This window comes from Mandrillus leucophaeus, unplaced genomic scaffold (assembly GCF_000951045.1).
Source record: "Mandrillus leucophaeus isolate KB7577 unplaced genomic scaffold, Mleu.le_1.0 Scaffold1098, whole genome shotgun sequence".
Taxonomy (NCBI): Eukaryota; Metazoa; Chordata; class Mammalia; order Primates; family Cercopithecidae; genus Mandrillus; species Mandrillus leucophaeus.
Window position 1 is genome coordinate 397,461 of NW_012099187.1, and position 17,206 is coordinate 414,666.

Here is a 17,206-nt window from a genome sequence, read left to right on the forward strand (position 1 = left end):
AATGGTTAAAAAAAAACCTGAATGCTTTCCCCTTATTATGAGAAACAATACAAGGATGTCTGCTTTCACCACTTCTTTTCAACATTGTCCTATATCTTCCAGCTATGGCAATTAGAAAAAAGAAAAAAGAGCATCAACATTGGAAAGGAAGAAGTTAAACATTTCTAGTTTAGTTGCAGATAATATGATCTTGTACACAGGGAAAATCCAAGGAATTCACACACACACACACACACACACAAACCTATTAGAACTTAAAGATGAGTTAGTTCTGCAAAGGTACAGGATACAAGATCAATATACAAATGTAGTTGTATTTCTATACACGGATAATGAACAATCAGAAAATAAAGTTAAGAATACAATTATATTTAGAATCACAGTAAAAAGCAGTAAAATGCTTAGAAATAAAACAGCAATAAAATGCTTGTGGCCAGGCATAGTGGCTCATGCCTATAAATAATACTTCACAGGCATAAGCACTTTGGGAGCCAGAGCAGGAGGATCGCTTGAATCTCGGAATTCGAGACCAGCCCGGGCACAGAGTGAGGCCACGTTTCCACAAAAAAAATAAAAATAAAATAACCAAAACAAGGCCAAGTACGGTGGCTCATGCCTGTAATCCCAGGACTTTGGGAGGCCAAGGTGGGTGAATCTCCTGAGCTCAGGAGTTTGAGACCAGCCTGGGCAACATGGTGAAATCCCATCTCTACCAAAAATACAAAACTTTAGCCAGGTGTGGTAGCATGCACCTGTGGTCCCCGCTACTCAGGAGGCTAAGGTGGGAGGATGGCTTGGACCTGGGTTTCAGAGGTTGCAGTGAGCCGAGATGGTGCCACTGCACTCCAACCTGGGTGACAGAGTGAGACCCCATCTCAAAAAGTAAATAAATAACAATGTTTTAAAAATGCTTGAGAGTATATTTAACAAAACAAATGTAAGACATTTACACTGAAAACTAACTACAAGATAACATTAAAAAAAATTTAAAACCTAAATAAATAAAAAATCCTGCATTCATAGATTGAAAATTTAATATTGTTAAGATGACAAAACAGATTCAATGCAATCCCTGTCAAAATCCTTGGTGTTTTTAATGCAGAAACAGAAAAACTTGACCCTAAAATTGATACAGAAATGCAAGGCAATGACCAAAACAATCCAAAAAAAAAGAAAGTTGGAAGACTCACACTTACTGATTTCAAAATTTGTTATAAAGCTACATTAATCAAGACTTGGGGGCATAGTAGCAACAGCTAAACATACAGATCTACAGAATATAACTGAGGGAATAAATATAAACCCTCACCTTTATATTCACTGTCAGTTCATTGGGAAAAGAATAATCTTTTCAACAAATGGTGTTGGTACAACTGGATAGTCACAAACAAACAAAAATGAAGTTGGACACCTATCTCCCATACTAGCAAAGGCCTAATCATAGCACACTGCATATCTTTAAATCTGTCTTCTCCACTAGAATAATTTTCCTAAAGGGCAGCGACAATCATATCCATCTTTGTAACACTGGTGCTCAATCTTTGGTATACTGCAGTTGTTCAACAATGTTAAATTAAACTCACAAAACTCCCTCTTTGAGGTGATAAAATATTTTAGGTACGACTGTTTAGTCACCATACTACTAAAACGTTCAAGATGATATAAAAATCATGATCAAATTGTGCATAGTTGCTAATGACTGTTGTTACTATGACTACTTTACACTGAGAACCATAAATGATTAAAAATCTGGGAGAATACTTACTTCCGCAGAGAAGACCTGCTCATGACTGGTTATTTCTCCACTAGGTAGAGTTCTCATTATTGTAGATTCAGGAGTCACAGTTGATTCTACTCTCTGAGAACTATTTATGTACATTTCATCACACTGTGATTGATTAACATTCAAATCATGGTGTGCTGACACATCATGTTTACTGCTTGTCGTTTTTCTCTTTTTTTTCTGCTTCTTAGAAGGATTCTGCCCATCCGATTGAGCTTTTCTTTGTCGAAACTGGGCAAGCTAAGAAAAAAAATTACCATTATTGTCAAAGATAATTTTTCTTTATTGCCACCAAGAAAAAAGTAGCTTTGGGAGTCTCTCTTTTAAAGACCAAACTATCACTAAAAAAAAATGATGACAAAATAAAGAACAATTATTACAGTCTTTAATGTAACTACTGGAATGCAAAGAAACATTTCTGAATAAACCTACTGAAATATTGAGGGGTAAGAACTGAAAACGTCATGTCTAAATAAAAGAAAATTCGCCCAGAATTAGGCAGAATAAGGGAAATCAGGCACTGTCATTCACTGCTTGGTGAGAATATAATCTCACCAAGATTTTATTTTATTTTTACTTTTTGAGACAGGGTCTTACTCTGTCACCCAGGCTAGAGTACAGCAGCACCATCACAGCTCACCTCAACCTTCTGGGCTCAACGGATCCTCCCACCTCAGCCCCCAAGTAGCTGGAACCACAGGAACATGTCATCACACCTGGCTAATTTAATTCCTGTATTTTTTTGTACAGACAGGTTTCTGCCATGTTGCCCAGGCTGGGCTTCAACTCCCAGACTCAAGCAATCCATCTGCCTCAGCCTCCCCAAAATGCTGGGATTATAGACGTGAGCCACTGTGCTAGCCAATTTCTGGATTTTAGATTATATGAAAACACACACACATACACACACGCACACACAGAGCACTAAATGAATTTGCTTTCTGGAATTTCTGGGTCTTCTATTACTGTACACTAAAAACATTTAGTTCATGCAAAAAGATTTAGCTATATAAAGTGGTCACTGCAGCCTTATTTATAATGGGAAAAAAACTGGAAATAACTTAAATATCAAACAGCAGTGCTTTCTGGCCCTTAATCGTTTACATATCATCATTAGGATTTTTGTCCTATCCTAGAGCCACCTTTATGTATCATTTACTTAACATGTTTTAACCAATGTAGTTTTCTTATTTAAATTTATTTTAAGAACAGAGGCTTCTATTAGGTCAGTACAAAAACTGCAATTGCTTTTGCACTGACCTAATAGCCCCAAAATGGCGGCATAGAAGCAAGCTGCCTTCACTCCCCCTCACAGAAAACCAAAAACAAATATACAGCGCCTAGATTATTACTGGCAATATCCCAGAACTCAAATATGAGGAAAAAAATAGTATTCAAGACCACAGAGAAGTGAAAAAACTCTGAGCAGAAGTTAAAAGAATTAGACTTTGATTTTCCTGATTCCCATTCTCCTAATCTGCCCAGCACCAAACATGGAAAATATTCCCCTGACTCACGGTTTCCACACTGGAAAAAGTAAGATCAAGGTGGACAACCAGCTTCCCCATCAACTTGGGCTCCTTGACAGGAGATCTGTCCCTGGCTCGACTCATGGGAAGTACTGGGAATATCTGAAGGGAGAAATATGCCTAACAGCCAGAGGCAAAGTGGGAATGCAAGACTACCATTCCTAGCCCTGAAAAACCCTGCTTTGTAACTTGGCCAAAGGAGACACCAAATCAGACTGGCTGTTCAGCAGCATCACACTGTAAGAGGTTCATGCCACAGGTCCTCTGGGCACGAGCCCCTAGCCAGCCTAGGGGCCTTTGGGACCTTACCATCAAGGATGGATAACACTGATTGTTTACTAGAACTGAGGCAAACTGGGGCTAAAGGCATCATATGCATTATATTATGGAGTACTGAAATGGAGGCAGTGACATACTGCAAAAATAAAAGACAGCAAAACATGAAAGATTCTCTAAGCAAACACATCCAGTAAAAGCTAAAACAAGCCAGACAGAGAAGACTAGAATAAATAACAAAATCTTCACTTTAAAAACATAGACATATATCCACAAGAAACAACAACAAATGGGAAACCTTGACTTAGTCAAATGGACAAAGCAAAGAACTAGTGAATGACCCTAACAAGAGAGAAATATGTGAAGTCTGTGAACAAGAATTCAAAATAGCAGTTTAAAGGAAACTTAGTGATCTCCATAACACAGAAAAGCAATTCAGAAATTTATTAGAAAAATTTAACAAAGATTAAAATTTTTTAATCAATCAAACAGAAATTCTGGAATTAAGAAATAGATTTGCTGAACAGAAAGAATCATTAGAGGCTTTCAACAGGAGAATGGATCAAACAGAAAAAAGAATCAGTGAGCTCAAAGACAGGCTACTTAAAAATACACAGAGGAGAAAAAATAAAGAATGAAAAGGAACAAAGATCACCTACAAGATACAGAAAATTACCTCGAAAGATCAAATCTAAGAATTATCAGTGTTCAAAGGCAGTTCTAGTCTTCACTGTCTGGCTTGTTTTGTTTTTTACTGAATGTGATCACTCAGAGAGTCTTTGTAATTTATGTATTGTTTTTGTATCTTTTTTTTGTACTATGTCACTGCCTGTTCTTCAGCACTACATAATATAATGCCTAACTATAATGCAAGGGGAGAGAAATCTTATTCAAGAAATAATAAAAACTTTCCAAAACCGGAGAAAGAGATAAAATATCCAGGTATAGGAACGTTAGAGAACAAGGCAGATTTGACCCAAAAAAGATTACTCCAAAGCATGTAATAATCAAACTTTCAATGGTCAAGGACAAACACAGGATCCTAAAAGTGGCAAAAGAAAAGAAGCAAACAAGGCATTAAAGAGCTGTACAAAAGAGCTACAATTTGTCTGGCAACAGACTTCTAAACAGATACCACAGAGGTCGTACAGGAGGAAGAAACCATATAGGAGGATGTGGGACAACATGTTCAAAGTGTTGAAGGAAAAAAATAGCCACCCAAAGATACTGTATTCAGCAAAGTTATCCTTCAAATACAAAGAAGAGGAATAAAGTCTTTCACAGACAAACAAAAGCTGAGAGAATTCACTAACACAGACCTGTCTGACAAGAAAAGCTAAAGAGAGTTCTTCAACCTGAAAGAAAAAACACTAATGTGAAAAAACAAAACATGTAAAGGTATACAACCCACGAGTAAAATTAAGTACATGGACAAACCCACAATACTCTAATACTGTAATTGTGGTGTAGCGCCCACTCATAACTCTAGGATGAAGTCCAAAAGACAAACCTGCCAAAAACATTAATAGCTACAGCATCTTATTAAGAAATGGGCAATATAAAAACATGTAAATTGAGACAAAATAAAGTCAAAATGTGGAGGGAATGGAGTTAGAGTATAGAGGGGTTTTTTTTCTTTTTTTCTTTTGTTTCTATTCTTTTCTTTGTGATCCAAGGTAAGCTGTCATCTCGTTAAAATAACTTCTTGAACCTATGTCTTTTTAAGTCTCATGGTAACCACAATGCCAAAAACTGTACTATATTCACTACAAATAAAAATCAACAAATTAAAACATACTACCAGAAAAAAAAATCACTTAACTTCAAAGAAAGAGAGTAAGAAAGGAAGAGAGGAATTACAAAACAATCAGAAAACAAGCAACAAAATAGCACTAGTAAGACCTCACTTATTAATAATAATACTGAATGTAAATACACTCAATTCTTCAGTTAAAATGGCGAAAGTGGCTGAATCAATACAGAAGTAAGACCTAACCATAAGCTGCCCACAAAAAACCCACTTCGCCTATTAAGAACATGCACAGACTGAAAGTGAAGGGGTGGAAAAGGATATTCCATGGACACCAAAAAAGAACAGGAGTAGCTATACTTATATCAGATAAAATAGGCTACCAGTCAAGACTATAAAAAGAGACAAAGAAGGTCATTATATAATGATAAAGGGTCAATTCAGCAAGAGTATATAACTATTATAAATATCTATGCACCCAGCACCACAGCTCCCAAGCATAAAATGCAAGTATTAATAGATCTAAAGGGAGAGACAGACTGCAATACAATAATAGTAGGGAACTTAAATACCCCAATCCCGGTATTGGACAGATCATCCCAAGAGAAAATTAAAGAAAACATCAGAATTAAAATATACACTATGCCAAATAGGCCAGACTGATATTTACAGAACATTTCACTCAACTCCTGAAGAGTATTCTTTTCATCAGTATATGGAACATTCTCCGGAATAGACCATATATTAGGTCATAAAGCAAGTCTCAACAAATTCAAAAGGTAGAAATCATATCAAGTATCGTTTCTGACCATAATGGAATAAAACTAAAAATCAGTCACAAGAAGAACCTCAGAAAACACAAACAAATAATAATTAAGCATGTTTCTGCTGGGCATGGTGGCTCATGTCTGTAATTCCAGCACTTTGAGTGGCTGAGGTGGGATGACTGCTTGAGCCCAGGAGTTCAAAACAAACCTGGACAACAAGATTTCACTTTGTTGCCCAGGTTGGTCTCAAACCTACAAAAATTCAGAACATTAGCTAGGCATGGTGTCCCACGCCTGTGGTCCCAGCTACTTGAGAGGCTCAGACAGGAGGATTGCTTGAGCCCAGGAGGTCCATTGCACTCCAGCCTGGGCAACAGAGAAAGGCCCTGTCTCAAAAAACAAAACAAACAAACAAACAAACAAACAAAAAACCAACATATTCCTGCAGGGCAAATGGGTTCATGACAAAATTAAAAGGGCAATTTTTAAATTTCCTGAAAGAAACGAAAGTGGAAATACAACATACCAAAATCTAGGTGATAAAGCAAAAGCAGTACTCAGAGGGAAATTTATACCAATAAAACAATACGAGAAAGACTTCAAACAAACAACCAAACAATGCACTGCAAGGAACTAGAAAACCAAGAACAAACCAAACCCAAAATTAGTAGAAGAAAAGAAATAACAAAAATCAGCGCAGAGACAAATGAAATTGAGGCCAAAACAGTCAATACAGAAGTCAATGAAACAAAAAGTTGCTTTTCTGAAAACATAAACAAAATCAACAAACCTTTAGTTATACTAATTGTCACAAAAGGAGAAAGGTCAAATAAAATCAGAAATGAAAAAGAAGATATAAAAACTGAGACCACGGAAATACAAAAATCATTACAGACTATTATAAACAACTATATGCTAACAAATTCAAAAACTTAGAATAAAAAGATAAATAAATTCCTGGACACATAGAACCCACCAAAATTGAACCATGAAGAAATAGAAAACCTCAACAAACCAATAATGAAATTGAAGCCTCAATAAAAAGTCTCTCATCAAGCTGGGAGTGGTGGCTCACACCTGTAATCTCAGCACTTTCAGAGGCTGAAGTAAGCAGATTGCTTGAGCATGAACTCAGGAGTTTGAGACCAGCCTGGGCAACATGGCAAATTCTCATCTCTACCAAAAAACAAAAAAATTAACCAGGCATGGTGGCACATGCCTGTGGTCCCAGCTACTTGGGAGGCTGACATGGCAAGACGGCTTGAGCCCAGGAGGCAGAGGTTGCAGTAACCTGTGAACACACCACTGCACCCCAGCCTCACAACAGAATGAGACCCAATCTCACACACACACACACACACACACACACACACACACACACACACACAGAGTCTCCCATCAAAGAAAAGCCCAGGACTTGATGTCTTCACTTCTGAATTCTACCAAACATTTGAAGAAAGAATAACAATTCTCCACAAACTCTTCAAAAAACTGAAGAGAAGGGAGTACTTCCAAACTCATTCTATGAAACCAACATTACCCTGATACCAAAACCAGACAAGAACACAACAGAAAAAGAAAACTACAGGCCAATATCACTGATGAACATAGATGCAAAAATCCTCAACAAAATACTAGCAAACTGAATTCAACAACACATTAAAAAGGTCATTCACCATGATCAAGTGGGATTCATCCCAAAGATACAAGGATAGTTAAACATGTGCAACTCAACAAATGTGATACATCACATTGAAAGAATCAAGAACAACACCCTATGACCATTTCAATTAATGCTGAAAAAGCATTTAATACAATTCAACATCCCTCAACAAACTGGATACAGAAGAATACCTCAAAATAATAAAGGCCATATATGGCAAACCCACAGCTCATATCACACTGAATGGGGAAAAATTAAAAGCCTTTCCTCTAAATCTGGAACAAGACCAGGAGGTCCACTTTCACGCAACATAATATTGGAAGTCCTGGCCACAGCAACTAAGCAAGAGAAAAAAATAAAGGACAACCAAATTGGAAAGGAAAAGGTCAATTTAGCCTTATTTGCATACAATATGATCTTATACTTAGAAAAACCTAAAGACTCCACCAAAAGCTGTTAGAACTGATAAACAAATTCAGTAAAATAGCAGGATACACAATCAACATACAAAAATCAGTAGCAATTATGTATACCAACAGCAAACAATCTGAAAAAGAAATCAAGAAAGTAATCCCATTTACTATAGCTACGAAGAATATAAAATACCCAGAAATCAATTTAATTAAAGAAGTAAAAAATCTATACAAGGAAAACTATAAAACAGTGATGAAAGAAATGGAACAGGACATTAAAAAATGGAGAGAAATCCATGTTTGTGGATTAGAAGAATACTGTAAAAATGATACTACCCAAAGCAACTTACAGATTCAATACGATCCCTATTGAAATACCAATGCCATTACTCACAGAAATAGAAAAAACAATCTTAAAATGTTGATAGAAACCACAAAAGATCACAGACAGCCAAAGCAAAAAGCTAAAGCAAAGCTGGAAGCATCACACTACCTGACTTCAAAATATACTACAAAGCCATACTAACAAATCAGCATGGTCTTGGCATAAAAACAGACACACAGACAAATGGAACAAAACAGAGAACCCAGATATAAATTCACACATTTACAGTCAACTCATTTTCTACAAAGGTGCCAAGAATATACAACGTCCAGAAAATAGACATCAGAGTTAAACTACACACTAGACTAAATAGGCTAAACTGATATTTACAAAACATTTCACCCAACTGCTGAAGAATACACATTCTTTTACTCAGCACGTGGAACATTCTCCAGAACAGACCATATAGTCTGAGAAAAGGACAATCTCTTCAATAAATGATGCTGGGAAAATTGGATAACCATATGTAGAAGAATGAAACTACATACGTATCTCTTACCATATACAAAAATATCCTATCAAAATGGACTAAAAAATCTAAAACCTGAAACTACTAAAAAAAAAACAGTAGAGAAATACTCTAGAACATTGGTCTGGGGAAAGTTTTTTTTGTCTAAGATCTCAAGAGCACAGACAACCAAAGCAAAAACAAATGGAACCAGGCTAAAAAGTTTCAGAAGCGTGGTGGCTCACACCTGTAAGCCCAGCACCATGGGCGGCCAAGGCAGGAGAATCACGTAAGCCTGAGAGTTTGAGACTGGCCTGGATAACATAGTGAGACATAGATCTATCACTATAAAAAATAAATAATTTAAAAAATGCTTTCAAAGCTAAAAAGCTAAAAAGTTTCTGTACAGCAAAGGAAACAATCAAAACAAAGTGAAGAGACAACCCACAGAATGGGAGAAAATAGCTACAAACTACTTATCTGACAGGGAGTTAACAACAACCAGAATATATAAGAAGTTCAAACAGCTGGATAGCAAAAGAGCAAATAATCTGACTAAAACATGGGCAAAAGATCTGAATAGACATTTCTCAAAAGAATACAAGTGGCCAACAAGTATATGAAACAATGCTCAATGTTACTAATCATCAGAGAATTGCAAATCAAAACCACCATGATATATTATCTCACTGCAGTTAAACTGACTTTTATCAAAAAGACAGGGAATAACAGATGCAGGGGAGGATGTGGAAAGAGAAGAACCCTTGTACACTGTTAATAGAAATGTAAATCAGCACAGCCACTATGGAAAACTGTATGGAGAATTTCTAAAAAACTAAAAATAGAACTATCATAGGATCCAGCAATTCCCCTACTGGGTATATATGCAAAAGAAAGGAAATCAACATATAAAGGAGATATCTGCATTCTCATTTTTTTTTTGTAATAGTATTCACAATAGCTAAAATATGAAATTAGCCTAAGTGCAACTCAATTGATAAACCGATAAAGAAAACGTGGTATGTATACAATGGAATATTATTCAGTCACAAAAAAAACAAATTGTCATTTGCAGCACCACAGACACAACTGGAGGACATTATGTTAAGTGAAATAAGCACAGAAAGACAAATATCACATGTTCTCACTCATATATGGGAGGTGAAAAAGTAGACGAAAATAGTGAGTAGATTGGTGGTTACCAGAGACTGGGAAGGGTAGGAGGGTGGAGAAGATGAAGAGGGGCTGACAATGGGTACAAAGAAGAGTTTAACAGAAGAAATAAAACCTAGTAGTTGATAGATTGGTAGGGTGACTATAGTTTACAAAAATCTACTGAATATTTCAAAATAGCTAGAAGAAAATAATTTGAATATTTCTAAAAAATATTTGAATATCCAACTAAAGGTAACGGACATCCCAATTACACTGATTTGATCTTTACAAACTATATGAGTGCATTAAATTATCACATGTATTCCCAAAATATACACATTACACATCAATAAAAATTTTAAAGTAAATTTATTTTAAAAAGAGACTTTCTATCCCTGGCACAAATTAAATGTCAGTATCACTGTCATTTCTTTTTTAGAAAAGTAAACAAAAACAAATACAATGAAAAAATTATTAAAATTTTAGTTAGATTTTGTTGAAGGGTATGAGAGAAATGGGCAAGTGTTAAAAGGATGTTAAAGATATACGAGTATCAAACAGACTCTTGGCTATCATAAGCAGATGAACTAAAAGAAAACTGGCAAACCTCATAATAACTTTCTTACAATACTATCTAATGTTTTTCTCTATTTTTCTATTTTTTTATTGTTATAGATTTAGAGGGTACAAATCCAGTTTTATTACATAGTGGTGAAGTCTGGGCTTTTAGGGTAGGCATTACCCAAATAGTGTACATTGTACCCATTTATCCAATGTTTTTAATACTGGATCAGGATAGACCTAAAATATCACCACCTAACATCGGATGTATCACATGCTTTAGGCAACACTAGGTTAACTATTATGACTCCATATTAAAATATTAATGTAAACCATTATTGCTAACAAAAATGTTCATGACACAGTAGTAGGTATATTACTGCTGTATGATCGATTTTTATGAAAAAATATGTACACCTCTTTATATTTATTTATTTATTTTATTATTATTATTATTGATTATTATTATTATTATACTTTAAGTTCTAGGGTACATGTGCATAACGTGCAGGTTTGTTACATATGTATACTTGTGCCATGTTGTTGTGCTGCACCCATCAACTCGTCAGCACCCATCAACTCGTTATTTACATCAGGTATAACTCCCAATGCAATCCCTCCCCCCTCCCCCCTCCCCATGATAGGCCCCGGTGTGTGATGTTCCCCTTCCCGAGTCCAAGTGATCTCATTGTTCAGTTCCCACCTATGAGTGAGAACATGCGGTGTTTGGTTTTCTGTTCTTGTGACAGTTTGCTAAGAATGATGGCTTCCAGCTGCATCCATGTCCCTACAAAGGACACAAACTCATCCTTTTTTATAGCTGCATAGTATTCCATGGTGTATATGTGCCACATTTTCTTAATCCAGTCTGTCACTGATGGACATTTGGGTTGATTCCAAGTCTTTGCTATTGTGAATAGTGCTGCAGTAAACATACGTGTGCATGTGTCTTTATAGCAGCATGATTTATAATCCTTTGGGTATATACCCAGTAATGGGACAGCTGGGTCATATGGTACATCTGCTTCTAGATCCTTGAGGAATCGCCATACTGTTTTCCATAATGGTTGAACTAGTTTACAATCCCACCAACAGTGTAAAAGTGTTCCTATTTCTCCACATCCTCTCCAGCACCTGTTGTTTCCTGACTTTTTAATGATCGCCATTCTAACTGGTGTGAGATGGTATCTCATTGTGGTTTTGATTTGCATTTCTCTGATGGCCAGTGATGATGAGCATTTTTTCATGTGTCTGTTGGCTGTATGAATGTCTTCTTTTGAGAAATGTCTGTTCATATCCTTTGCCCACTTTTTGATGGGGTTGTTTGTTTTTTTCTTGTAAATTTGTTTGAGTTCTTTGTAGGTTCTGGATATTAGCCCTTTGTCAGATGAGTAGATTGCAAAAATGTTCTCCCATTCTGTAGGTTGCCTGTTCACTCTGATGGTAGTTTCTTTTGCTGTGCAGAAGCTCTATGGAACCAAAAAAGAGCCCGCATCTCCAAGACAATCCTAAGTCAAAAGAACAAAGCTGGAGGCATCACGCTACCTGACTTCAAACTATACTACAAGGCTACAGTAACCAAAACAGCATGGTACTGGTACCAAAACAGAGATATAGACCAATGGAACAGAACAGAGTCCTCAGAAATAATACCACACATCTACAGCCATCTGATCTTTGACAAACCTGAGAGAAACAAGAAATGGGGAAAGGATTCCCTAATTAATAAATGGTGCTGGGAAAATTGGCTAGCCATAAGTAGAAAGCTGAAACTGGATCCTTTCCTTACTCCTTATACGAAAATTAATTCAAGATGGATTAGAGACTTAAATGTTAGACCTAATACCATAAAAACCCTAGAGGAAAACCTAGGTAGTACCATTCAGGACATAGGCATGGGCAAAGACTTCATGTCTAAAATACCAAAAGCAACGGCAGCAAAAGCCAAAATTGACAAATGGGATCTCATTAAACTAAAGAGCTTCTGCACAGTATTATTTTTTTTTTTTTGAGACAGAGTCTCGCTGTCGCCCGGGCTGGAGTGCAGTGGCGTGATCTCCGCTCGCTGCAGGTTCATGCCTTCCTCCTGCCTCAGCCTCCCAAGTAGCTGGGACTACAGGCGCATGCAGCCACACCAGGCTAATATTTTTTGGGTTTTTTTGTTTTTGTTTTTGTTTTTGTTTTTTTTGAGACGGAGTCTCGCTCTGTCGCCCAGGCTGGAGTGCAGTGGCCAGATCTCAGCTCACTGCAAGCTCCGCCTCCCGAGTAGCTGGGACTACAGGCGCCCGCCACCTCGCCCTGCTAGTTTTTCGTATTTTTAGTAGAGACGGGGTTTCACAGTGTTAGCCAGGATGGTCTCGATCTCCTGACCTCACGATCCACCAGTCTTGGTCTCCCAAAGTGCTGGGATTACAGGCGTGAGCCACCGCACCCGGCCTGTACACCCCTTTTAACAGAGAAGGCAGGACTCAAACTCACATCCTTCAACAATTATATCTAGCTGGAATTTTAATAACATTGTACTTGTAGGCACAGAGAAACTCTGGAAGAATATAACTAATAACTTTGGTGTATCTCTGAACTTGAGATTGCAGGTATTTTCCCTTTTGCTCATGTGAAATTTCCTTTTTTATGCAATAGATTTTCTAATTTTTCTAAGAAGCAACTATTAGCCACCTATTCTTAAATTGAATTTGAGCTGTTTGGTCATTCTGAGAGGAGAGAAACAAAAGAATAAGAAAAAGTGTAAGTTTCTTTGTGCCTTAAAAAAAAGAAATACACTACTAGCATTAATAGATTACTAGTATTAATTAGACCAATTACAACAATGGCCAGAAAATTTATCATAAAAATAAAGCAATTTTTAATGATGCTCATATTACTATCAAAATATGTGACAAATATGTTATCTACAGAATAACACACAACATATTTTATACTTATTTTGTCTGCTGTGGATGAAGGAAAGTATACGTATTGTTTACTTAATGAAGACATCTAATTTGTAAATCAGAAATAGCTAATCACTAGCCCAGTAGAATATAAAAATAGATTATATTTAAATTTTTTCCCAGTTATTCAGCAACTACACAGTTATTTCACCTCATGTCTCCTTGAGGAACAGGTGCAAGACCAGTTGCCTCTATCTGTACATTAAGCAACTGGAATGCACTTAAACTACTTTGGAGGACAGCAAATTCATTCTTAAAAATAAACCAACTGGAATACTGCTAAATATATTATCTGTAAATGGAATCAGAATTCTAGGCGCATTGTTTAAAAAGAAAGATTCGTAAGAGAGAATGCAAAACCAAAAGAAATTAATAGTATTATTGATATTTATTTCAGAAACTTAAAATTCTACATTGTCTGCATTAGAAAATATATTTGTCAGCAAAATATATCAGGGCAAAGATGAAAATTTGGTTTGAGATTCCAACTGTAATTAGGGTATACATAATTTATATTTAATATTTATTCAGATTTGCAAACACATAATATATGAGAAAAAAAACTTTGCATTATAAAAAGTTCAATTAAAAATCTGAGACAATAATATTCATTATTAAATGAACCCAAATTAAAAAGACAATGGATAGATATGGAATAAAAAGAGGAATTTTTCTATTATAGTGCTTAGAATGCATCACTTTTAAGGACATTAAATTACCATGGCATTGTTTTAGGCCTATGTTACTGATTATATGAAGTCATATTATTTTTCAGATTAACCGGAAGGTAAGTTCAATGAGGGTAAGGGCTTTTCTTTTGTTCACTGCTATACATACAAAGCCTAAAATAATATTCAATAAATACATGTTAAGAAAAAATAATTTACAGAAAAGTCACCATTAAGCAATAATTTTAAGAACCACTTCATAGGACTTGAGAACCAAAACAGTCTAACAGGCATATTTAATTCTACTATCTTAAAACCTCATGGTTTCAAAATTAACAAATTTCTAGTTACTTATTAAATGAATTAAAACACAAAAAATTATAATCTCTCTCCTCCACTAAAAGAAAAAAAGCAAAACAAAATTTAAATTCTCAGAAAAATAATACCTACAATAACTTTTTAGCAAGAGTTCTGTTTGGTAAAAATGTGAGAGAGGGAACAAGATTATATATATCCAATTTCTTACATTAACAGATATTTAAGCTATTTACTTTCAATCTGAAAAATGGCAAGCTAGCAGATAAGGAAAAAATTCTACTCAATTAGGTAATCATCTTATACTGAAATGATGCACTTTAAATTTCTGAGAAAACATTTATTCTAAAACATGATGAAAATTCAGACTACAGCCATCTGTGTTTGTTATTTGGAAGCCAATTATAAAAATGTTAACATATGTAGTCACAGAAATAGTTGCAAGATTTACTGGAAAGATACATGTCCATATATAATTGTCTTTCAAAACTGGTTTGAATCTCAAGCAAATGTCTTACTCTGATCAGAACATGAATAAATGACTTAATACAAATAATAACTGATTGCTTAAACTCAAGATTTTTAACTTAATAAATGATCATTCTGAATAAAACAATGAATTTTCAAAATGCTGTATAAAATATGCCACGTTTTGGCCGGGTGCGGTGGCTCACACCTATAATCCCTGCAGCTGGGGAGGCTGTGGGCGGATCGTCTGAGGTCAGGAGATGTAGACCAGCCTGACCAACGTGGTGAAACCTCGTCTCTACTAAAAACACAAAAATTAGCCGGGTGTGGTGGTAGGCACCGTAATCCCAGCTACTCTGGAGGCTGAGGCAGGAGAATCACTTAAACCTGGGAGGCGGAGGTTGCAGCGAGCCGAGATGGCACCACTGCACTTCAGCCTGGGCAAAAGAGTGAGACTGTCTCAAAAAAAAAAAAAAAAAAAAAAAGCCAAGTTTTTATAATGTCACTTCAAAAATTCAACTATTTGGAATCTCTTCAGTTTCTTGAGTGTTCATTGTTCATTATGTGCCAGGCACTGTGCTAGACATGTGTCAAAATATATGATCTTAACAGTAGGACCCTTTAGTCTACTATTATTTAATAACAGTCCCTCATTTCATCAAGTTATGAGAAATGAGAAAAAAGCTAATACACAATTTCATAAACTCAACAGTCCTATATATATTTAAGGAGGTGGTATGGGAACCTCTCTTGTCCTGATTTCTTCATAGAAGGCTTTCCAAAAGAGATGTGGTTGTAGAGTTTTACCTGTGAAGAAAATAACTTGGCATATGTCAGGTAGTAAGTAGTTTATTTATTCAACAGATATCTATTGACTGCCCACCATGTATGCAACTTTGTGCTAAGGTAAGACATGTAGTGAGGAATAAAAGAGATATAAACCCTACTCTCATGAATTGTAATACAGGTGGGAAAAACAAATTAAATATAGATAAACACAGAAATGTATCATCTCAAGTGATAAAAAGTGCTTTGAAGAAAAAGGTACTAGGAGAGCCTCAGACAGAAAAGATTTAATTTAGATGGGGTCATGTGGGGAGAAGTCAGGAAATGTTGAAAGAATGTGGAAACAGATTTAAAGATGAATATGGGTTATCTGTCCAAGATCATAAGCAGTAAGCAGCAAAATAAAATGGAACAACAATATCTGACTCAAAATCCAACTTTCCATTATACCATTTGCTTTCCATGCATTCTCATCTCGCTTTTCATTTATCTGTCATTACAGTACAATCCTAGAACACTAACTTAAAGAACATGAGCAAGTGATATCACCAAACAGACAAGTGCTTTTTTGATAAGACTGGAGAGAAAATAAAAACAAACACGATGACACAAATATACTCTAGAGGGAATGGTACAAAATATTACTTAAATGTGTTACCTAGTTTCTCCAGTATTCAAAAATAGCGGTAAATAGAGCTGTTTTTTTGTTTTTGCTGTAGAAAAGTTAAAAAATACTAATTAATTCTAATTATGATGACTATATATATTTGTCAATGCTGCCTTTAAACGTTTTTAATATTCCTTAACGAATGATAAACAAGAATGCTATACAAACGACTACAACAAAACTCCAGTAGCCTAACTAGGGAAATAAAAAGACTGTAACAGTTGTCCCAAAGACCATTTGTAAATGAAGTTGAAGTAAGGCAACTGAAAGCAAAGAAGATAAAAGCAACATTTTAAGTATGCTCTAAAGTATTATTAAATATCACAAAGATACAAACTGTTGGAAAATAACAGTGCCAAATAGGCCTGAGGGAATCAGGAATGGAAAAGATCACAGGATTTTATACTATTGAGTGACCAGTTCAGTCCTACTTATAGCCTATAATCTCATTTAATATAATGATATAATTTTTTTTTAATAAAGGTTTTGGACCACCATCATATCTAAAAAGAAAACAAATTCTGCAGCTTAAGGAACCATCTAAATGTTGCATATTTTAACACAATTTCATTGCCTGCCACATAAACACAAATGTTTATTTGTTGAATGAAAATAATGTTT

The 17,206-nt window shown here is 35.6% G+C and overlaps 1 protein-coding gene across 2 annotated transcripts in view; it reads right to left on the bottom strand.

Moving 5' to 3' along the window:
• Positions 1–17,206, bottom strand: part of AKAP9 (A kinase (PRKA) anchor protein 9) — a 172,310-nt gene that overhangs the window by 138,668 nt on the left and 16,436 nt on the right. For both annotated transcript variants that reach the window (XM_011989703.1, XM_011989696.1), the window contains exon 2: positions 1,766–2,023. In XM_011989703.1, the coding sequence (XP_011845093.1) occupies positions 1,766–2,023 (258 nt within the window). The remainder of the gene's footprint in view (positions 1–1,765; positions 2,024–17,206) is intronic.